General features: G+C 45.4%; 2 protein-coding genes and 1 pseudogene across 2 annotated transcripts; 2 read left to right on the top strand and 1 right to left on the bottom strand.

The window, feature by feature from the left end:
- LOC136488287 (putative disease resistance protein RGA4) overlaps positions 1–23,093 on the bottom strand; it is a 50,260-nt pseudogene that overhangs the window by 10,171 nt on the left and 16,996 nt on the right.
- Positions 1,399–3,675, top strand: LOC136487153 (uncharacterized). The gene is made up of 6 exons (XM_066484280.1): positions 1,399–1,410; positions 1,497–1,605; positions 1,691–2,540; positions 2,625–3,030; positions 3,122–3,314; positions 3,406–3,675. Exons 3-6 carry the CDS (start codon positions 1,709–1,711, stop codon positions 3,673–3,675), a joined length of 1,701 nt encoding a protein of 566 aa, XP_066340377.1. The 5' UTR covers positions 1,399–1,410; positions 1,497–1,605; positions 1,691–1,708.
- On the top strand, positions 4,145–5,125 carry LOC136485370 (uncharacterized). Its single transcript, XM_066482271.1, has 2 exons — positions 4,145–4,336; positions 4,413–5,125. The coding sequence occupies exons 1-2, from the start codon at positions 4,223–4,225 to the stop codon at positions 4,731–4,733; spliced, it is 435 nt and encodes a 144-aa protein (XP_066338368.1). The 5' UTR covers positions 4,145–4,222; the 3' UTR covers positions 4,734–5,125.

Genomic DNA, 23,093 nt, shown 5'->3' with positions numbered 1-23,093 from the left:
GTGTGTTCATGCAGCCGGTGTGGGATGAATTGGAACTTGCTTGGGAAGAGGGGGTACTCACGTACGACCGGGCTACGAAGAGGAACTTTAGAATGCATGTGTGGTACCAGTATTCAATGCATGACTTCCTGGCGTATGGCTTATTCAGCGGGTGGTGTGTTCACGGGAAGTTCCCTTGCCCGACATGCAAGGCAGATGTGATGTTCACCTGGCTGGCCAAGGGCGGCAAGTTTTCTTCTTTCGACAAGCATCGCCAATTCCTGCCTGAGAACCATGAATTCAGGCTAGATGTAAAGCACTTCACGAAAGGCGTTCAAGTCACCGGCCCCATTCCGCAGGTTAAGAGCCCTGCCGCCGTCCTTGCCGACATACAGGCTCTCGAACCTGAGGAAACAGGTGGGTTTAAGGGATATGCTCGAGACCACATGTGGACTCATATATCGGGCTTGACTAGGCTCCCCTACTTCAAGGACCTTCTTCTTCCACACAACATCGATGTAATGCACACAGAAAAGAATGTGGCCGAGGCACTCTGGGCAACACTCATGGACGTTGGCAAAAAGTCGAAGGACAACGTCAAGGCTAGACTGGACCTGGAGATGATCTGTGATAGACCAAACCTGGTGATGAAGACCCCTGCGCCCGGCAGGAAATGGAAAAGGGGGCCGGCCGATTACATCCTGAAAAGGGCAGATAGGAAGGAAGTTCTGCAGTGGATCAAGACGTTAAAGTTCCCCGATGGGTATGCGGCGAATCTGAGCAGGGGTGTGAACTTGCAGACTATGAAAGTCTTAGGGATGAAGAGCCATGACTTCCACATATGGATTGAGCGGATCCTTCCTGCGATGACCCGGGGATACCTCCCAGAGCATGTGTGGCACGTCCTAGGCAGAGTTGAGCTTCTTCTTCCGCCAGCTTTGTGCCAAGGAGTTGTCTCGAGATGTTTGTGTTGAACTGGAGAAGGCTGCACCTCTGTTGCTCTGCAAGTTGGAGATGATATTTCCACCCGGCTTCTTTCTGTCCATGCAGCATCTGATCTTGCACCTACCGCGCGAGGCACGGTTGGGGGGTCCCGTGCAGGCCCGTTGGTGCTATCCAATCGAGAGGTGTCTAAAGCTTCTTCGGAAAAATTGTAGAAATAAAGCCAAGATTGAGGCTTCCGTGGGAGAGGCCTCCGTTCTAGAGGAGGTGTCGACCTTCACACAGGCGTACTATACTGAGAAGCTTCCCAGCATGCACAATCCAACCCCTCGTTACAACGCTGACGAGAACTCATCGATACTCAGCCTTTTCCAAGGGGATCTCGGGAGTGGAAGCGCAGGTACCAACAAGCAGTTGAACCATCAGGAGTGGCAGACTATCATGTTCACATTGTTGATCAACCTTGACTGAAGTGATTCCTTATCAGAAGTAAGTTCTCAATGAGCTTGTTACCTACGCCTGTCACTATCCTCCATCTATCATGGTCTGACCCTCTAGTTTCTTCCTTCTTTCAGGGAATTTATTAGTCAATACTGGAGAGGCAATAGGGCTCCTACCGAGCAAGAAGAAGACAATCTTCTTAGACACGGTGTGCCCGATTTCATCTCCTGGTTCTGTACAAAGGTACCAACCAACTAACCTCTTTCCGACTTTGTGATTCCACTTTGCTCCCCGGAGCGAGTTATGTAACGATCTCCTACCCTTGCAGGCCCGAACGGATGCAGAAATGAGCGATGAATTGAAACAGGTGGGCCGTGGCTTCTCCCGTAGGGTGAAGTCATTCACCGTTTATGATGTGAATGGCTATCGCTTTCGCACGAGAAGCTACGAGGAGAGTCGACCCAACCTAAAAACCATGTGCTGCGGAGTTCGTACGCCCGGCACGGATGGGAAGGACTACTACGGCATAGTCGAAGAGATATACGAGCTCAACTTTAAGGGTGCCGGGACTTTAGCGCCGGTGGTATTCAAATGCCATTGGTTCGATCCTGATATCACGAGGAAAGACCTTACGATAGGTCAAGTCGAGATTCGACAGGACTCCAGCTATAAAGGAGACGATGTCTACATTGTGGCCAACCGAGACGCCACGCAAGTTTATTACCTCCCATGGGCGTGCCAAAAAGACGAGAAGCTTGCGGGGTGGAGCCTTGTGCATTTGGTGTCGCCGCGCGGCAAAGCGCCTCTCCCAAACGACGACGATTACAACTTTGACCCAAGCACCGATGAGTTCTATCAACCTGAGGGGCTAGAAGGTACCTTGGAGATCGACATTGGTTCGCTCATGGGCATGGAAGTAGACAACGAAATCGATGAGGACGAGGGTGAGGAGGTGCAGGATGCCAGGGACTTAAGAATGCTTGAGCGATGGCAGATGCAGCGCGATGGAGTTGTCCAGGAGGAGGTACATGATGATGACTATGGAGACAATGAGGATGATGATGACAGTGATGACTTAAGGGAGCTCGACAATATTGATAGCGATGACGACGATAGTGATAGAGATGACGACTCCACGCCCGAGATATTTCCGTTCGCGGAGATAATTACGAGGCCATGTAATACTATATTGTTATTATTATGTTCCTTTACAAGTACTTGTCATTTATTTATGCTAACAGTTTTGTTCTTTGTCATTGCAGGTACTCGACAAAATGCCAGGCGGACGGCGGCAGCGGCCGCATCGAGCAGTACGCTCGGCGTACCAGGTCCCCCCGCAGGAGACCACCGACGACAACGAGGAGGAGGAGGAGGTTTTGTGCGCGGGTCGTCCAGTAGGGGGTCCCAGCCCCCCAGCGGACGTCGCCAGGCGACCAGGAGGCTGCCGTTCTCGTCCTCGCAAGGGGGGACGACGTCGCGTGACGACGAGCGCGGCGGCGACGACGACGACGACGATGACGACGACGACGGCGACGACGCGCCTACACCAGGCGAGACGGCTTCGACTTCGTCAGGCGTGGCCAAGGTGTACTCGCGCGGGCCCACGCAGCTTCCTAGGGTGCGGCCGCAATTCCACCAGCGCCCGGTGATCACACCCGTGGGCCAGACGTAAGTAACCATTATTGATTTCACTACTTGTTCATATGACATGTCAAAAATCGAACTGAAGACTAATAATTGTTCTTAATGACTCGTGCAGTTCCTGGAAGATTGTGAGTGGAGCAGGTCAAGCACGCCATATCAATGGCATCCAGGGCCTCCTGATTAAGGAGTACTACCCTGGCCTTGTCAACGTCAACGGCGAGATGAAGGTGCCCACCAAGTGGTCCCACTTCTACCTCGTCGAGGAGGGTGGCGAGACCATCGCGGCAAAGATAAAGAGGGAGTTTTGGGTGAGTCTTTCATCGCACCACATTGCTAAATAGTACGCATTCGTCGGACTTCTTGCAAAAAGGAAAGGCTACATGATGTGTCTGTGTGCAGGACTTCTTCACGTGCGAGGAGGGTAAAGCAGCCCAGGCGGCGCGAGTGCAGGAGGCGGTCTGCAAAGATCGTCTCAAGGACCTGTACCATGAGGCGCGCATACAGGCCATCCGCGACTTCCATGCCAACGTGCTTGGAGAGAACATCAAGAAGCCCCAAATCCGCCAGAGAATGAACTCGAGGGAGGCCAACCTCACCCAAGCGCAATACGAGCAGGTAATTAAGTATGACAACATTCGTTCAGATTCCTTCAGTGAAACATTACACTAATCTTCTCGCATGTCAAATACTTGATGTCATGCAGGTGTGTCCGTCGTGGTGCGACAACCACAGGGAATGCTGGACGGAGATTGTGCGCATGTGGCGCACGGATGAGGCGTACGCGAGGCGCGCCGACCGTCAGGGCCGCCGCGCGCAGATGCGAGGGGTGTCACACCACCAAGGGAATCAGCCCCTCCCCCAGTTCGCGACAAGATGGGTATGCGTCCGTTCATGTCTTAATCCTTGCGCTCAATTGTCAATACTTGTAACCATGTTTGTGTTTTCAATGCAGACGCAGACGCACGGTGGGCAGGAAATCAACGAGTACACCGCGTACCTCCTCTCTCACAAGGGCAAGGCGACGGATCCGAACAACGTCTACAACCCGGAGGATGGGCCCGATGCGTACACCAACCCCACCGCCTACGAGAAGGCCACCGAGTACACTGTCGCGGCTCGCCAGCGCTACGGGGAGACGTTCGACCCCACCGCCGAGCCCCTGGACACAGACCTCCTGCAGAGGTTGGGACCAGGGAAGCAGCACGGCCGCTACTACATGGCCCACAGCGCCCTCGACCCGTCCCAGGTTCCTACGCTGACCCAGGTTCGATCCACGCCCATGAACTCCAGCGACATCCCCGTAGCGCCCCGGCGGCAGTCAGCGTCACAGGTAAGTGCCGTTTCGTTCGTCGTTCACTCGTTTCGCACCTGTACATACAATCAACACTGCGGATGTAATATTGCAGGCCCAGATGGAGGCCAAGATGGAGGAGAGGATCGCCACGTTGCACGCGCAGATGATGGCGCAACAGATGGCTTACCAGCAAAGCCTGCAGCAGCACTACAACACTCAGATGCAGAACATGGCCAGCTTCTTCCAGTCCATGCAGACGCCCGGGGCGTCTACACCGCCTCCTCTTCCAATGTTCGCTCCACCGCCTCCTCCTTCAGAGTTTTTTCCTGTGCCTGCTCTTGTCGCTCCTGGAGGGACCCCGGTGAGTATATTGACTCTTGCTTTAACTTGTGCGTCCATGCTGCAGATACTAATGACATCACTTGGCGTTTAACTTGTGCAGGTACAGTCGACGGGTTCGAACCCGTCTCCTGGAGGTCCCGGCCATCAGATGATGTCGTATCCACCACCTGCACCCTATCCACCGTATCCACCTCCGCGTGGCCCTCCTCCGACGTACTCGTGGCCACCGGTGCGTGGAGGGTGGCAGTACGCGCAGGCGCCTCAATTTGGTCCAAGGGGGTTTCCGTGGGCAAACCCTGGGGGCTCTGGGGGTGGAGCGGACGACGAGACCGGGGACGGCGCGACGAGCTAGGTACTTGTCGATTCTGTTATCATGTATCCACCGTATCGTCGAAGTTGTTGTCATGTATTTCTTTTCTTCGTTATGGACCTAGACTTGTTATGTTGAACTTCGTGTGATGGACGTCGACTTGTGGTGTTCGACGTGTTGGACTTCATGTGATGGTTGTAATGCACTTGTGTGGTTGTTATTGTGACATATATGTGATGTTGTGCGTTATTGTGATATATGTGGTGATGTTGGCGACAAATGTGATGAAATTGTGATATAAATGGTGCTACCGGTGCTTCTGGTGAAATTGGATTATAATTTGTGATTTTGCAGGGTTTTGATGCGAGAAAACAGAAAACAAAAGCAAAAAAAAAAATTCCAGCTTTGCCGACTGTTTACAGTCGGCAAAGCTGGGCAAAAAAACCCCAGGACAGAGTCTTTGCCGACTGCAATGGGAGGCAGTCGGCAAAGAGGTCAAACCTTTGCCGACTGCAACTCCGAAAGCAGTCGGCAAAGAACATTTCAAAAAAAAAAATTCTTTCTTTGCCGACTGCCGAGCTGGCGGCCAGTCGGCAAACAATTTTTGAAAAAAAATTCTTTGCCGACTGCCGAGGAAACAGCAGTCGGCAAAGCCTGCCGTCAGGGCTGACGGCGCCACGTGGCTATGCCGACTGCTGGCGTGGCAGTTGGCAAAGGATTTGCCGACTGTGTGCCACGTGGCAGTCGGCAAATCCGCCTTTGCCGACCCAGGCTTTGCCGACTGCTCTTTGCCGACTGCCACGTGGCTTTGCGGTCGGCAAAGCCTTTGCCGACTGGGTTTATGCCTTTGCCGACCGGGGAAAGCAGTCGGCAAAGAGGCGTTTTCCTGTAGTGACTGGAGTGGTTGCACCTCACATTCGGTGACCATGCATATGGAACAATTCATATCTTTCTAGCCGCTTAAAATGTGTATTATTGTTTCCTACCCAAAGTCAGGGACGGTAGTGTTAAAGTATTGATTCTCTGCATTGCATGTTTTTTTTGCCGGTGATGCAGATGCTAATTATTCATAAATTTAATGCGACTTATGCAGTACAACACTTCTAATAATTGATGTAAAATGGGAGGCCCTAAAACAAATATAGCATTATTCCTTTTTTTTGACAGAGGCATAGGAGTCCAAGAATAACGCACTTGTTGCCGTAATGAACATATCGTAATCTGATACAATGGCTACTTTGCAGTTTCATATGTCTCTCAACTAATCACAAATCAGATGTTATCTCTGGGGTGGTTTGATTGATCCTACTCGTCACGAACAAGCAGAGAACCTGTTGTTGACAAATGGGAGGCAGAGCTATGCATGCATGCAAGAAAATACAAACGGCCATGCTAGAAACGAACCTGAGGTTGGCGTGGCCAGAACAGTTGCCGCCGTGGTTTATTCCGAGATCTGATTTTACAGCTCGACTGAGGCCGTGGAGGCAGCGAAGAAGGCCAATGGTGAGGTTTCCGGTAGGCGGTAGCCCAGTGTGTAAGGGGCAAGATCAAATCAAATTAAGGCCAATGGTGAGGTTTCCGGTATGCGGCGGTGACTGTGAGAGGAGGCAGTAATATATATAGTAGGCTACCAAGCAAGCTCTATAGTACGTACCAAGGACGAGAAATTGCGTGGAAATATCCGCGCGTATGACATTGTGAAAATATTGTAAAGTAACCCCCTAAATTTGTAATTTTATATAGATTATCCGCCTCCATCATTACTAAAATTAACATAAAACCCCCCTGAATCTGTATGTAAATCACCTACTTATTATTTACTATAAAAAATATGACAGTCTAATGTTCCACATATTCTTCTTCTTAATTACTCACTTAAGTAATAAATGTATTATATTTGTCATATTAAAAAAAGAACATGTGTATAATAAGAATGCTTGAAGCAATGAGCATACATATGATGTATTTTTCCGTCAGACATACCTAGCTCAAGCAAAAATTTCTTTTTCGAAAGATCCGTTACCGGCTTTCATCGATAAGATTAGAGAATAATTACAGTAAAAGTTCTGGCACAAGCTACGCCAACACCCATTTATGCTCGGAGCTCAGCTAAGTGAGGTCCAAGCCACCCCTGGTTTGCCTGAGGACTAATTTATATATGTTGGAGGAACAACTAGGCCATTTGCCATTTCTGGCTGATCCACTACATGAGACTGGACGTCGCTCTACCCGGCAGTATAAGTTGCGGCCCTTTGTTTCCTGCATGTGCCCACGTATTGGCTTCATCATAAATGGATTCCATAATCTTCTGCACTTGCCTGCATTCTTTCGTGAAAACTCTGTTGTTTCTTTCACGCCACACTTCCCAGATGGTCAACACGATCAGTGATCGCAGCCTCTCCTTCATTGGTGACGGTAGTCTGTTCATCATCTGAAGAAACCACTCCTTGATATTATCTGCGTCTTCCCAATTTGCCGGCTGCAGGCACGGTGCACTCACCCAGAGCCCCACCCTTTCCCATATCGTTTTGACCACTGGACACTCAAGCAAAAATTTCAACTAAAGATATCTCAAACATACATGCATTTTTAAAACATGTCTTGAAAGCCCATGCAGGATGGGTTGGTGGAAGATATAAATCAACACAGTACTACCAATGGATCAGAGTAACAAGAGGATACTCTGTTAGAGCTACTGCAGTACGTAAAAGCCCTCCCAAGTTAGGGCTCATATTTTTATTTGTGGGCTACTATACTTTTGCTGGCTAAATTTTTGGGACTCAAGTCCTTCAAGAGCCCTTAAATAAGGGCTCCTGCTACTGGCACATAGATGATTCTTCAGACAGACAAAATCAACTTTTAGGAACAATTTTTGAAACAGCAGCGATGCTATGATTGTAGAAACAAGAATTTTTCATAGGTTGTTTGAAAACAACCCTGTTTTTTTTTTAAAAAAATAAAAAAAATATTTTAATGTGCCAAGGGCTACAGTCACCTCTTGCGCATGCATCTCTCCTGCACACCGCACCCTGAAGTCACTTGTAACAAAGATGCTACCTCTTTGTATTAACATTTATGAATCTTGTATTGATAATTTTAGCTACTAAAGAGTATCAAATGCAAAATCGTTCAACTATAATGTTTTAGAACAAATGACACACTCCAATTTTGGTATACGCCATGTCTCCACCGAAGGTAGTTTGAGAACTTCAAAAACTTTAAATTAAAAAATTTGATATTTTCAATTTTTCAACTGATATCATTTAAGATAATTAAGAATTTATCAACTACAATGTTTGAGATCTTGTCCAACTCTACTATTATAATATAGATTTTGTTTTTCATCTGATATCATTTAAGACAATTATGAATTTATTTGGTTGGCAGCTATTTTCAAGGTTAGTTGACTTAGTCAGCCGTCCCTGAAAATCGATTTCTAAAAATGGTAGTAAATAAATGCATAGATTTTTTAGAGACGGTTTTTATTAAGCTAACTTCCAAAGGAAATTGATTTCAAGAGCCGGTTTGTAAGCTACAGGGCATTAAACATTTATAGAGGTTGGACTCTTAAGGCCGTGTTTAGTTGGGTGAAATTTGGGAATTTGGCTACTGTAGCACTTTCGTTTTTATTTGGTAATTAATAGTCAATCATGGACTAATTAGGCTCAAAACGTTCGTCTCGCGATTTCCAACCAAACTGTGCAATTAGTTTTTTTTTTCGTCTACATTTAATGGCCCATGCACGTATCATAAGATTCGATGTGATGGCTACTGTAGCACTTTTTGGGAAAACTTTTTGGAACTAAACAAGGCCTAAAAATAGGAGGCGGTTATTGTAAAAATGATTTTTGTGGTAGTATACGACTTTTACACATGGGACCGATCCATGAGCTTATTAGAGCAAGGCCAATAATATGCATTGGCCCTCTGTTTGTTGTATGTACATTTATTTACTGTCCACTTATATAGTAGTTGGCTAATCTATAATTCACTTTTTTTTCTCTTGAAGTTTCTTCGTTCCTATGCATAAGCTGGCTCAGCCCACTCCTCTTCTCTCTGCTCTCCTCTTTACCCGGCCTCAATATAAAGCCCACTTATAGACACTTCACTGTATTTACTCCTACTCAGTTCATCACCTAGGGTTCCATGAACCATCCCGTGCAACTCGGCAACTGCATTGAGTGTGCAGCGTGGAGTCAAACAAAAAGCAAAGGTAAGGCTCAACCAAGGAAGTCAAACCAAAAGAGACATTGCTACTTCATCACTAATAATGTACTCCCAACTTTTTTAGAGAGTCGAAGTATGTCAAGTTTGATTAAAACTATAAAGAGGATTATAAAGATTTATGACACTAAATAGGTATACTTGATGAAGGATCTAGTGATACTTATTTGGTATCATAAATATTATTATTTTATCATATGAGTTTGGACAAACTTAATATACTTTAATTCTACAAGAAAATTAGAATGACAGAATTTAAATTTAGAAGGGAGGGGTATCAACTTGCATGTTTGTATCACCGCGCTTGCACGCACGAGTGTGACAGTCGAGAACGTCCTGTAAAGGAAGGTGGAACGTCAAGTCTCCCATGGCTGCTTAATCTACAGCTTACTGATCGGGTGGTGGTTTCCAATTAATGGCAGAGTGGACCTAGTGGTGACAGCATAGACACGTGGGCCAAGATGACTTTTGGATCTCAGAGTTGGGTAGCAGAGATGTGTGGCTGGGTGCATGCCAATTTGATGTGTTACTGTTGCAAGATGGAACGAAATTAACAATTTGATCGCCCATCTCTAGATGCACCGTGTAGATGCCTCGGCCTCACGTGTGAACAAATTGAGGACATCGGGTTGCTTTAGTCCCGGGTGGGAGACCTTTAGTCCCAGTTCGTAATACCAACCCGGACTAAAAGGTCACCCTTTAGTCCCGATTGGTGTTACCAACCGGGACTAAAGGTTGAAGGACTTTTAATCCCGGTTGGTGGCTCCAACCGGGAGTAAAGGTCCACCTTTAGTCCCGGTTGGTGTCTCTAACCGGGACTAAAGGTCCCCTACCACTATGCCGAGCGCAGTAGCCGTTGGGCAGGGACCTTTAGTCCCGGTTGGAGACACCAACCAGGACTAAAGGTCTCTCTAGTCCCGGGCGCAAAAAATGCCGGGACTAGAGCCCATTTTGGTCTCGGATGAAAGATCTGTTCTCTACTAGTGTGGCATGCATGGTGCTCAACGCCCTAAACCTCGGTCCACGGGTGCCTGCCTCGATTGGCTGGAAGCTTCACGTGTGACTGCATCGGGTGCAGGTACCATGCCAGTGAACTAATTGAGGACATCGGGTTGCTTTAACAAATGAACATTAGGGTGCCAAGTGTATTAGAGTGACTCCAGCATCCGAATCAGGGCCTCTATTTTCGATTTGGGTACTACTCCTACTTTTGTTAGCCTAATTTTTTGCTTGAACTCCAACAGTACCACCCAAATTTGAGCCCTCAAACCTCTTCTAGTAGATAATGACAAACGGAGCCCGCTTGCCATTATATTCTTTCTTTCTTCTCCCTCCTATTGGGCAACGCCGGGCAGATCCCGTTGACACCGGGCAGATGCAGCCAACTCCCATGGCTGAGGTCGGCTCTGGCCGCTGTGGCCCTGTGGGCACTCCGGCAGGTGAGCTCCCTGTGGTCCTCGGCCTGGCCTCGCGAGTTGCGCGTGGACACCGCAAGCAGGCACCCCGAGCAGAGTAGGGTCTGGCCACATGAGCAAGGTGGCGGACCGCCATGGGTCTAGCCACATGAGCAAGGAGGCGGACTGCCGTGGCTGCGCAGCGGATCAGTGCGCTCCGCAGAAGACGGAGCTCTCGAGGCAACTGGCGCCTCCATGGTGTGCCCAGCGCGTCATCATGGGTCCGCCATGGGGAGCCCGGGTCTACCGCGCCGGGTGTCACATTCCGCCGATAAATCTCCGTGCAGACGCGCGGTACTGGAGTAGTGTCTCGTGGGGGAAAACGACAAGCGCGGAGGAAAAAAAACTAGGGCGCAAGCAGGGAAGGATCGAGCGGACGGGGAAAATGAATGAAACGGTCTTTTGCACGCATGGCCTAGATCCCCACGAAAGGGTGCCAGAGAGAGAATTTGGGTGGCCATCTAAATTTGGGTGCTCTAGTTGGGACCCTCCTGGAGTTATGATTTTGGGCTAGGCACCCGTATTTAGCTATGAGGGCTAAAATAGAGACCACGCTGAAGTTGCTCTCATATTGTCACTGCTTTGACACGATGAAATGGTACCTAGGTCACTCGGTCCAGCTGAATTATTCATCTACGCACACGGTAGGTGCAAGCCAGATCAATCAGAATCATATTCATGCAGACAGCGACAGAAAATTCAGTCGAGAACGACCAATATACTCGCTACTTAGCAAATGCCACGTGAAAATGAAGATGATGCTTCGACTACCTCTACCAAAGAGCGCCACGCCGGCGGCTCCACGCTTCTGAAGATGGCCTCGACCACGCTGCTGCCACACTAATCGGCTACGCAGGCATGGCCTGGCCTGGCCGGGCAGAGCCATCGGCTTCGTCTACCTCCAGCGAAGCACACCACACCAGCGGCTCCACGCTTCTGAAGACAGCCTCGACCACGCCGACATCACACCAGTCGGCAGCAATTTGAAAGTACCAGAATCTAGACGAGAACTAGGGACAAGTTTAGTTAGATGCATTTGCAATTTGAAAATATAGGGACCTGGTCGAGAACTTAGAACAAATTCAGGGACCTGCAGTGAAATTTACTCATTAATAAATATACCCTAATGTATGTAGGTTGATTCTACTTTATGCTAATAATCGAAATATATAGCACGAATCATGTCGCAACTATACCAGCCATGAAGTTACCAGACATCGGACATGCTGTCGGGCTTAGCTGTGCCGAACTGGTTCTGAGACAAAATACAAAATAGAGGATTTGCTGGGACGTGGGCTCAAGCTACTGCACTAGCACTACTATAGAATTGATAATCACTTCCGCCACTTTCACCACCAGTTTGCTGAAAACCGACGTTGATATTCATCACCGTCGGTTCATATTACGAACCGTTGGTGAAATAATTTTCACCACCGGTTCGAGTTACGAACCGTTGGTGAAAATGAGGGTGATTATCACCGCCGGCTGGTAACACGAACCGGCGGTGATAACCTATCATTATAGCCAGTTTGTGTTACCAACCGATAGTGATGGTCAGCCCATTTTTACCACCTCTTTGTGGTACCAACCGGTGGTGAAAATCATTTCACTGACGGTTCGTAATACGAACGGGCAGTGATGAATTATGCTAGCACAATAAAATTCATAACATTTTCGAACAAAGTTGGATGGATATAAACTTTATATCAAAGTTATGACTTTTTTATTTGAAATTATTTACGGTCCCAGAATTATGTTTGAAGCTCTTATATTTTGAAATTCAATTTTTTAATTGTACAAACAACCTCGGATGAAAAAAATGATCCAAAGCAAAGTTATAGATCATGCTATGTTCTACAACTTTATAGTTGATAATTTTTCATTACAAATCATTTATGGTCTCAAATTTGTATATGAAGTTCTAAAATTTTGAAATTCAAATTTTTCAAATGACCTCGGATGGAAAATTGATCAAAATCAAAGTTTTAGATCTCGAGAACTACAACTTTGTAGTTGATGACTTTTTCGTTTAAAACTATTTGGGGTCACAAAAGTATGGCTGAAGTTCCCACACATTAAAATTTTAATTATTCAAACGACATCGGATGAAGAAACGACCAACATCAAAGTTATAGATCTCGATTAGAACAACAACTTTATAGTTGATGACTTTTTCATCTAAAATTGTTTAAGGTCCTAAATATTCATTTTAAAATCCTGAGAAGTGTATACTAGGAAAATGAATATGCCATATAGACACAAGTGGCCTAGGGTTGAAGTAGTTAGAGCAGCTATGGGTGGGGGCAGAGGTCTCAGGTTTGAATCCCAGACCGTGCAATGCGTGGATTTTTGTGTGAAAAGCCGCGGATCTCCAGGCTTGCTCCATCAAGCAAATCCTTCCGGCTTGCTATGTGCCAGGCGCAGTGACACGTTTTTGCGCCGACACACGTTCTGGCATGCGTGGTGGGACACCACAATCGTCATGGCGGCTTACAACAACAGTGACATCCTTATGGTGCCTTATGAAGACTTACCTGATGAGGATAAAGATGTCATCAGTAAAGCTATAGAAGAATTGCAGAACAAGTGTTTGTTGTCCTACACCAAGACACGTGACAATAAAGTTGTTCAGAAATATCCACTACCATGAGTTCTGTTGCATGGGCAGTCAGATACAAACGAAGCTGAAGATACGCGTTTCTTCATAGAGGCTGTAAACAAATCTGTTCATGATGCCATATTGAACCATAATACAGTTTTCTTGAACATATTCCACAACACCATGAAAGAGGTGTTTCATGGATATCCAATTGATCAGGTTGGACCGGTTTACTACAATATTCCACATCCGTCGACTTAGGGGACTAATCAAGCCGGTACTAGCCATCAAGAAGCAGTACCAGCTGGTAACGATGATGTCCAGGCAGTTTAGAGCTCATCTGAGCAAGTTCAGGGTGCTACTACTAATCAGATGAAGTATAATCCTGGACTGTCAGCGTCGCATGTGCAATAGCCGACGGGACAAGTTCAGAATCAAATGGTTAATTTTGGCACAGCAGGCCAAATACCGTCGTCGGCTCAAAAAATAGTTCCATCAGTCCAAAGGATTCGTAGAGATACAGATCCTAGCATCTACAACCAGAGACTTCAAGCAGCAAACCAGCAAAGGACCCAACAGATAGAGATTCCACAAAGATATCATTATGGCACAGATTATAATACCCTTCATATGATTTCAAATCCGAGGATCAAGGTACCCGAAATTTTAATCCATAGATGGGTCAACAATTGCAGAGAAATCCAGATTCAAGTGCTGATGAGTTGTTGCTCAGAGTGACCGAGATGATGAAGAATCAGTTCGGTTTGAAGCCAAAAGGGCAGACCTTCTCATACAAATGCCCGTATCCAGAGTGGTATGATTTGGTCGCTGTTCCTACAAATTACAGGCTCCTAGAGTTTGCTAAGTTCACTGGCCAGGATAGCACAAGCACAAATAGAACATCTCAGTTGGTACCTTACATAGTTGGGCAAAGCAATCGTTGAAGAGGCCCATCGAGTTTGTTTCTTCTCCTTGTCCCTATCAAGACCAGCCTTCACTTGGTTTTCATCGCTGCCAGTTAACTCCATTGCCAATTGGGCTGACCTAGAGAAGAAGTTTCATACATATTTTTATACTGGGACAGGAGAAAAGAAAATTACCAATTTGACAACTATAAGGCAGAGAACTAATGAATCGGGCACCGAGTTTCTTTAGAGCTTCTGAGAGACTAGGAATTTGTGCTTCTCATTGAACTTGACCGATGATCAGCTAGCTGCTTTTGGCCGTTCAAGGAATGTTGCCAATGTGGAGAGAGAAACTACTCGGGCAAGAATTGGACAATTTCGGTCAGTTGGCTCAACGAGTGGTAGCGCTCAATAGCTAATTCCAGAATATGCGTAAAGATACCCGATTCCAGAAGAATGCCGCAATTGCCGAAGCCTATAATCCATATTCAATTGATGACAGCTATGAGGGCAACGAAGAAGAAGAGATTGCTGCAGCCAAATGGAATTGGGGTAAGAAGACAGTGATGGTGCCAAGTCCTTGGGGAAAAGGAGTTGAAGAGAGCTATGATTTCGATGTCACAAAATCGGACAAGCTCTTCGATTTCTTGCTTGAGAAGGGACAGATCAAGTTGCCTGACAATCATGTTATGTTGCCTCCCAATCAGTTGAAGAATAAGAAGTTCTGCAAATTTCACAACGCTACTTCTCATTCTACTAATGAGTGCAGAGTTTTCCGGCAACATATACAGAGGGCTATTCAGCAAGGGAGGCTCAAATTTGATACACCTCGAAAGATGAAAGTTGACGATAATCCTTTCCCAAGAGATCAGAACATGGTTGATGCTAGGTTACTCAAAAGGAAGACTAAAGTCCTAACATCAACTAGGGCCAAAGAAGCCGGAACCATCAACCCGAAGATGCAAATATCGGCTGATGGATATAGAGAGATTGAAAGGCATCGTGACCAATGGAAGAGCCGATATAAGCAGGGAGAGACGTCAAGGGATGGGGCGACAAGGCCGCATGTTACATCTCGTATTTTGTTGAATAAATGGCAGCGGTAGACGGAAAAGGATTATCAGTGTTGGTTAGAAGAGAAAGAATACCAGCGTCAACAAGGGAAAGAGAGGTATGAAAGAAACCAAGTTGAATTACATTGGAATTGTCCATTCTTCAGATATTGTTGGAATAAAGGTTTGAAATTGCCTACTAAAAATAATTGCCCAGAGTGCAGTGGGCAATATTAGGAGCTTGGGAAGCGAGTTGTTGATCAAAATTGGGCTGATCATGGAGAAGAAGATAATGAGGAAGAATATGTTTGGCAGGAAGGGCAATGGTATCCAGGAGGTTTGACAAGAAGCCAGAAAAGAAGGGTGCAATGCCTGAGGAACATAGAGTTTGAACAGGCTCAGGCATCTGGTAGACCTCAAGTATGGCGTGCTAAACAAACAGCCGATAGAGGTCAACCTTTGGCTAATATTGAAATGGCTTTTCTATTGCCGTCGGAATTTAGAGCTCTAGCAGACCAATAAGTTTATTCTGATTTTGATGAATCAGAGTATGAGAAGATAGTTGCCAAGCTGGCAGTTGTACATCATGCTATATTCGATAAGCCAGCCAAGCATCGGCACTTGCAGGCTTTATATGTGAAAGGTTTCGTTGATGGGAAGCCGTTGAGCAAAATGTTGGTGGATGGAAGTGCTTCTGCCAATCTTATGCCTTATACCACTTTCTGTAAACTTGGCAAAGGACCAGGAGATTTGACTGAGACCGACATGATGCTTAAGGATTTTGGAGGTAATGCATCTAAGACCAGGGGGCAATAAACATCGAATTGACAATCAGAAGTAAAACTTTGCTCACCACATTCTTCGTCATTAGTGGGAAAAGGGTCATACAATTTACTCCTTGGTCGTGATTGGATTCATGCAAATTGTTGTGTACCATTGACTATGCATCAGTGCTTGATTCAGTGGCATGGAGACGATGTTGAGCTGGTTCATGCTGATGATTCTATAAGTATCGCAACAGCCGATCCAGTATATTGGGAACTGGAAGACTTCGAGTGTTTTTCTGGCAAGCTATGGGAATGAGGCTTCATTAAGATCAATGATGAAAGTCAACAGCCGATCCAAGCAATCGGCTCTGAGAGTTTGTTTTAATGGATAACCCGATAGATGATACAGATGGTAAGCTAGGGCATGGCTTCATGTCGGCCGGTGAATTAAAGGAAATAGACATTGGTCCTGGAGATAGGCCTAGGCCGACGTATGTGAGCACTAAGACGAATCCTGAGTACAAGCCAGAGTTGATAGATTTATTAAAGGAAATTTAAAGATTGTTTTGCTTAATGAGATGTTTGGCCTAGATCGTAAATTGTTTAATCTTTGGTCTAAAGATTCTAGTGCAACCTATCAAGAAGTGATCGATGGAAAATGTTTGAAGGAATATTATCCTAGCATTTGGATCAACACTTGATAGCCAATTTGTTCAGTCGTCGGCTGTAACAGCCGGTACCAGAAGGTTATCGCCTTTAGCTCAAAATTACCCCAGAAAGGGGGAAAAGCCGATATGAGATGTATTGCCTATAGAGCAAAAACAAACGCAGGAACAATCATGACACTGCAGAAAGTACACAGATACAATCATAGAAAAATGGAAGATTTTATTCGTTGATCAGTTTGCCCTAAATACAAACTAATCGAAGACATTGTTTATCACATCGTGAGCGGATGTGATGTCCACAATAGCCTCCGCTGCATCGACGAACTCCTCGATCAAGTCCTCGTGCTACTCAGGGCTATCGCACATTGGGAAACCAGTCTTCATGGTATGGAGCTCGTACCCGTTCTGGACCTGCGTTGCGGCCAGCGCCACCGATGCGCCATGATGAAGGGCGATCTCCTGGACGCGGGCTGGGACGTCGTGGAGGCGGGCGTTGATGAGGGGGCCCTAGGCGTTGACGGCCGCCGTAGCCATGTTCGCCACCAGTTGGAGGGACTCCAACTGCACCGTTAGGGCTGGCGATCACAGAAACAAAAGAGCTATCAAGATAAAGATAGTGGAAGTCAAAATAAAGGTGTTCTTGGAGTCCATCTTTCCTGCCACCATGGCGTCAGACTCGGCCAGCCGTGCCCAAGCAGCGCTGGCCTCTTCCTCGGCGGCATGAAGGGCGGCTTGAGAGACCCCGAGGCAGATCTCAAGCTGGTTGTTTTCCCGAGTTGCCTCGGAATAATGGTTCTGGGCAGCCCTCCACTCCTGGAGGAAACACCGGGCGTCATCGCCATTGTAAGAATCGAAGGAGTCCGACGATGAGTCTGGCGTGGAGGTAGCATCAGATGCGGCATTGGAGGGCTCACCGGCCCTCGAAGGAAGCGGATGAAGGCTCTCATTCAAGATGAACCTATAAACAAGTTAGAGAAGTCTATTGCCATGAGCAGAAGATATCAACCCTTACCTCATACAGCGGAGGCGCTGGCTCATCGGTAGATCCTCCTCTGAAACCTCCTCCGCCACGCGTTTGCCCCGGTTGTCCTCGTCGGCCATAAGGTGGATTGGATCTACGAGAAGGGGGAAGAAAACTGCTACAACGTTTGTGAAGGCGGAGAAGTGCAAAGGAATAGGAGCAGTTGTGAGTATAGATGTGTTCGAGGTCGGAACACTTGGTTGGTATTTGTAGCCACGAGGCGAGGTGGTGGACGTCTCGGGACGTGCAAAAGGCAACCGCAATTAATAGGAGGCGAAGTGCCACCTGACTAATGCCGAAGAGAATGCGGCGTTGATAACTGAGGACAGAAGATTGGGGAATTTTCTTAATAAAGGCCATGTTTTTAGACTTAATTGGATTAAGGTCAGAGGTCTGGGACTGGCTATTTTCGAATCGGCTCTTTAGTCGAGACAAGAAATACAATGGATCGGCAGAAAATATGGTTATCATTGATTCTACACAAGGTACATGTTGATACACAGATTACAAGTCTAGAACATCCTAGATTGCTTTCAATGCTTCTAGCCGGATAGCATCAACTTCCACGATTTGTTGTTTGTCCTCTTCGGCTGATCCAGGAATATCCTCAAGGCTACTATAGATGGCCCTGCCTTCTCTGAACTTGGTCAGCAGTTCCTGTTTCTTCTGCTTGATGGCATCGGGTATTTGAGCCAGGTTGGACTTATCGCGATCGATGGCAGCTTTCACGTTGTCTAGTTCCTTCTCAAGTTCTGCACGCTTGGTTTCCAGTTGGGTCAGCTCTGGATCGATCCTGAGGGAGGAGTTCTTCAAATCATCGATCAGCTGTGTCAGCTCTTTGGCCTCTTGCCTATTGGAGTTCTTCTTGGCCACTAAAGCTTCACGGTTAGACAGGTTCCTCTGAGCCTTTTTCACCTTTGGGGCTTGATCTTCGATGATAGACAAAGATGACAAGACCTTGGTAAGAACCAGGGATGAATTATCCTTAAAGGCCAAGGAGACTCTCTGCATTGAATCCGCATCTTGGACCAAATCGGCTATATTCTTCTCAAGCATTGGCAATATATCCCTTAGCCAATTTCTGGTCTCTTATGATAAAGCTTCTTTAGAAGAGGTGGCTGAGAAGCTAATTTCATCTTCATCTAGATACTCTTCAAGGTTGAAAGAGTAGCTCGGAGCTAGAAGATTAAGTACCTATATATAAGGAAATCTTGTTAGGAGGATTGAAGCAGTTGATAATAAGATAAATGATGAAGTAAATACGGTACCTTCTCTGAGATAGCTTCCATCTGAGAAGAAGGAACAGCTAATGATGCACCAATGGTATCTGGTTGAATCGGCTCTAAACTCTCAATATTGGTATCTGCAAACATCAAGGAGGATTTTTAGTTCATGATTGTTGCAGAAGGATAAAATGGATATATGATTTTCTTACCATCAGTTGTGTGCTGAACTGGGAAATCGATAGTCTAGGCATTGACAACGGTAGGATCATTTTCAATGCTAACAGGATCATTTCCAATAGGGAGACTGTCAGACTCCTGCTCTTGTATGAATGTATCCTCAGGGACTGTCTGGCATGGTAAATGGTCAGAGAAATGTGAAAATTGAATAAAATTAAGAATTTTGAGGAGATACCTTGGCAACATCAGGGATTGAAGTGGAAAGGTTCTCATCTTCTACAGTCTTAGAAGCATCGGTTGGATCAACCAAAAACGGCTCCTCTTGAGGATCGGCCGATGAAGGTTCGGTTGATGCTAAATTAAACGCCTGGGACAACAGTTTTGCACCCAGAGCCGATTGGGATGCATTGATTGATAACTGTGAAGAAAGGAAATTAGAAGTTGAATATCATTTTGAGGAAAAGATGAATTGTTTACCTAGGGAGTTGATGGTCTCGTTCTACGAAGTCTTTTCCCAGTAACAGTTTTCTAGGTTGACCCTTGGGCTGCCTTGCGTTTTGAGGATTGATACGTTACAATGGTAGAGGCAGCTTGAATTTTCATTAGTTTCTTAGTGTGGGTGCAGTTGATCCCAGTCTTGAGGCTAGACATGGTGGATGATACTCTATAAGACGCCCCTTCCTGTCCAAGCTTGGGGGATCAAATTCGGTGTCCTGAAAAGTTCTGTCAGAATAGTTGGTAGGGGAATTTATCAAATATTTTTTCTAAAAAAGAATAGTAAGTTACCTCACTGTCAGAATCAAAATCTCCATCTAGAGCTATGGATCTAGGATGGACTGACCCACAGAAGAGATGGGAGTGTCATTCTGGCCAACAGGAGTCAAAAAGGTTGGAAGAGAAGTTGACTCTTGTCCAGTCATGCAAGTAAAAGGAAGGAAGATCTGATCCTAGTTCAAAAACTCTGGAGGCTTCCATTACTTCACTGATACCTTCTCTTGGCTTCAGCATATCCTTGAAGAACAATTGAGGAGGCAATTGACCAAGACCAAACCGACGAGCTACAAAAGAAGGGTTGTAAAACTTATAGGTTGGAAGGTTGCCCAAAAGGAAGAAGCATGTAGACATTTTGCCGTGGCCATGATGAAATTTGGCTGGAAGAACACAAGGTTTCATGAAGGAATTGAAGATTGCAGTTGCCGTTTCGTCTGAGCAGCCTGATTCAAATCAAAATTTGAAAGGGAAGATCAACTCATTGTTCTCATCCTCATCATAGGATAGCCAAGTCAGGATATCTGCATCAAACCCTCTATAAAACTTCTTGAAGAGATGGCCAACATCGACAACAATTGTTATGGCCGATGCGGGATTGTTTGAAGGGGACAAATCCACTGCAGATTGTTTGAAGGGGATTCGGTTGGTTTCTTGACGGATATAGTCAGATGGATCGGGATCACCCATAGGCCCAAGAAAATAGACATTGGGAGCAACAGCCGATGGAATCAAAATTTCGTCCTTCATTTCCTAGGAACCAGATAAAATAAATTTGAGAAGAAAGGAAATGCAGGGTAACGGCTGATACTTGGAAAACGGGAGCTTGAAATCATACCTCAGGGACATGGTCACTGGTCGCCATTGCAGCCAAAATAGATCCGAATCTAAAGAAGGTTGCTTCAATAACAGCTTGATAGAGCAAAGGATTTGCTAGGGTTGAGGCCTTGGCGATGGCAGCGTCGGCTGTTACGATTTGCTCATAGAAGAAGGGGAAAGTAGATGGGCCGAATGAATCAGAGATGATACTATTGGGGTATTATATAAAATTCGGACCGAGAATATCAAGAGTCACGCGTAAAAGAATCATTTTTCCCAATTCCATGGTAATTTTTACCCATGCATGCACATACTATTTACTAGTACACAAAGGGCCTATAGTTCCAGTTAGGACACCCCTTTAGTCCCGGTTTCCTATCCTTTACTCCTTGCATAGGCAGCCCGGACTGAAGGGACCTTTAGTTTCGGTTGGCAACACCAACCGGGACACCATGACTAAAAGGGCCTCCAGGCCACTCCCGGGGGCGGACATCTTTAGTCCCGGTTAAGGTCCCTTTTTATTTTTCTTTTCTTTTCTAGTTTCCTTTTCCTTTATGGATTCTTTTCAAGCCCCTATACTGGCATACCCAAGTCCCCATTTGAACTTGGTTTGTGGAATCTTATCATCACACATGCATCACCACACCAAGAGGTGGTTCCCAACTGAAAATCAATTGTTCACACTACTATAGTGAAGTCCATCCACAATGCATTATCGATATCACTCATACTACCAAAATCCATGTATGATAAAAAAAGTGTATCCTATCATAACACAAGCACCGCTCGCAACAGTTTTTCAGATCAGTTAGCTAGGATGTGGCTCAAGGGTACTACTCTGTTTTATAGTATATTTGTAGTACGTGCGATTAGCAGGCATGGCACCAAAAAAATGTCATATAGTTTTTAAACTTTCTATTATGCTGCTATGCTACTTTTTACTTGAACACAACGAAGGTTTGTAAGCTCTCCACTGATCTTTTTGAGCGCAAGATGTCCATACTAAGAAAAAGGTAAGGTTTTCTTAATTATACCTCATAAAAAACCATAAAATGAACTTATTATTGTTTCCTAAGTCTGTAAACTGAATTTTCTAGGGAATTTACCATTTCTTATTGCCTTCATTGTCAGTGTTACACAATGGCACTCAAAATTTCCATTACAAAACCATGAAAATTCCGTGCACTTTTCCCACAAAAAAAAATGATGTAGACTTGATGTACAGGTTCTTGTTTGAATGTCTTGATGAAACTGTGAATAACTGGTGGGGTCCCTAAAATATGAAACTATCAGGCAACTGACGCTTTATATTTGTAATATCGCAATATATACTAAATATACTAGATTTTTGCAACATAAAAGGAATACTGCAAGTCACTACTACAGAATGGACTTGTTGTCCCGGGCGGTAATGGCCTTTAGTCCCGGTTACCGCGCCGGGACAACAATCCCGGGACTAAAGGTGCCACCTTTAGTCCCAGGTCATCGAGCCGGGACTAAAGAGGGACCTTTAGTCCCGGTTGGTAACACCAACCGGGACTAAAGGCCCTCCAGCCGAGCAAACCTGGCGCACCCTTTAGTCCCGGTTGGTAACACCAACCGGGACTAACGGTTCACCCTTTAGTCCCGGTTGGTAACCCCAACCGGGACTAAAGGTTCCTTTTTTTTCCTTTTTTTTTGTTTAATTTGTTTTCAGTTCAGTTACACGTATTTGTTTAATATATAATATGTTTTTATGTACGTATTCTACGCTGGTAATATAAATACACGCATGCGTATAATTACATCTAATTCTCATCTTGAGCATTATTATATTCGAATAAAGTATGAAACTATATATATTATAGATATATATATATATGTATATATACAACACTTTCATAATCTTGTTCTCGAAAATAACGATATCAATAAACATTTAATTTACATAATTTATTCCTTAGGATCAAAGTAGAACTCGCCGTTGGGATTTAGCACTTTTTCTAGAAGATATCCTGCTATTGACTCTTGAACTGCTTTCAGATGGTCTTTTTGCATGACCCTTCGTTTCAACCATTCAGTCTTGCATTTGAAATAAAAGGAAAAGTATTAATACACATATATGTATATATATTCATTTAAAAATAAATAAAAATTGATATATACGTACTCTGAGGACATCTTCAGGAGTTCTTCTTATGTGCGCAGTGATAAATTCACAAACGTAGTATCCACACAAGTTATTACCTGGTTCCTGCCGCAAACACCACTGTACGAGAAGAAGATTATTCTCATCATCTCACACGTAAATTGAAGTACGATATAGTAATTAAACACGTGGGGAAGTGTATATAGTACAACTTACTGGTATTTCAACTACATTAAGTGGTGCCTTGCAATCCTTGCGATGTTGCCGAATAAACTCTTTCCAAACCCTGTGCGACCAATAATGTACGATCGTTAATAAATTATGGCAAAGTCT

The sequence above is a fragment of the Miscanthus floridulus genome, chromosome 10 (assembly GCF_019320115.1).
Source record: "Miscanthus floridulus cultivar M001 chromosome 10, ASM1932011v1, whole genome shotgun sequence".
NCBI classification, from domain to species: domain Eukaryota; kingdom Viridiplantae; phylum Streptophyta; class Magnoliopsida; order Poales; family Poaceae; genus Miscanthus; species Miscanthus floridulus.
This window is presented reverse-complemented; position numbering and strand designations above follow the sequence as displayed.

What these genes read in the sequence shown, in the direction of transcription:
- LOC136487153 (XM_066484280.1), top strand. Translation starts at nt 1,709, where the DNA reads ATGAGCGATGAATTGAAACAGGTGGGCCGTGGCTTCTCCCGTAGGGTG. An exon ending in GGAGATAATTACGAGGCCAT is followed by an intron (nt 2,541 to 2,624) that starts GTAATACTATAT and finishes TTGTCATTGCAG; the next exon opens with GTACTCGACAAAATGCCAGG. An exon ending in AGATAAAGAGGGAGTTTTGG is followed by an intron (nt 3,315 to 3,405) that starts GTGAGTCTTTCA and finishes GTCTGTGTGCAG; the next exon opens with GACTTCTTCACGTGCGAGGA.
- LOC136485370 (XM_066482271.1), top strand. Translation starts at nt 4,223, where the DNA reads ATGGCCCACAGCGCCCTCGACCCGTCCCAGGTTCCTACGCTGACCCAG. An exon ending in GGCGGCAGTCAGCGTCACAG is followed by an intron (nt 4,337 to 4,412) that starts GTAAGTGCCGTT and finishes GTAATATTGCAG; the next exon opens with GCCCAGATGGAGGCCAAGAT.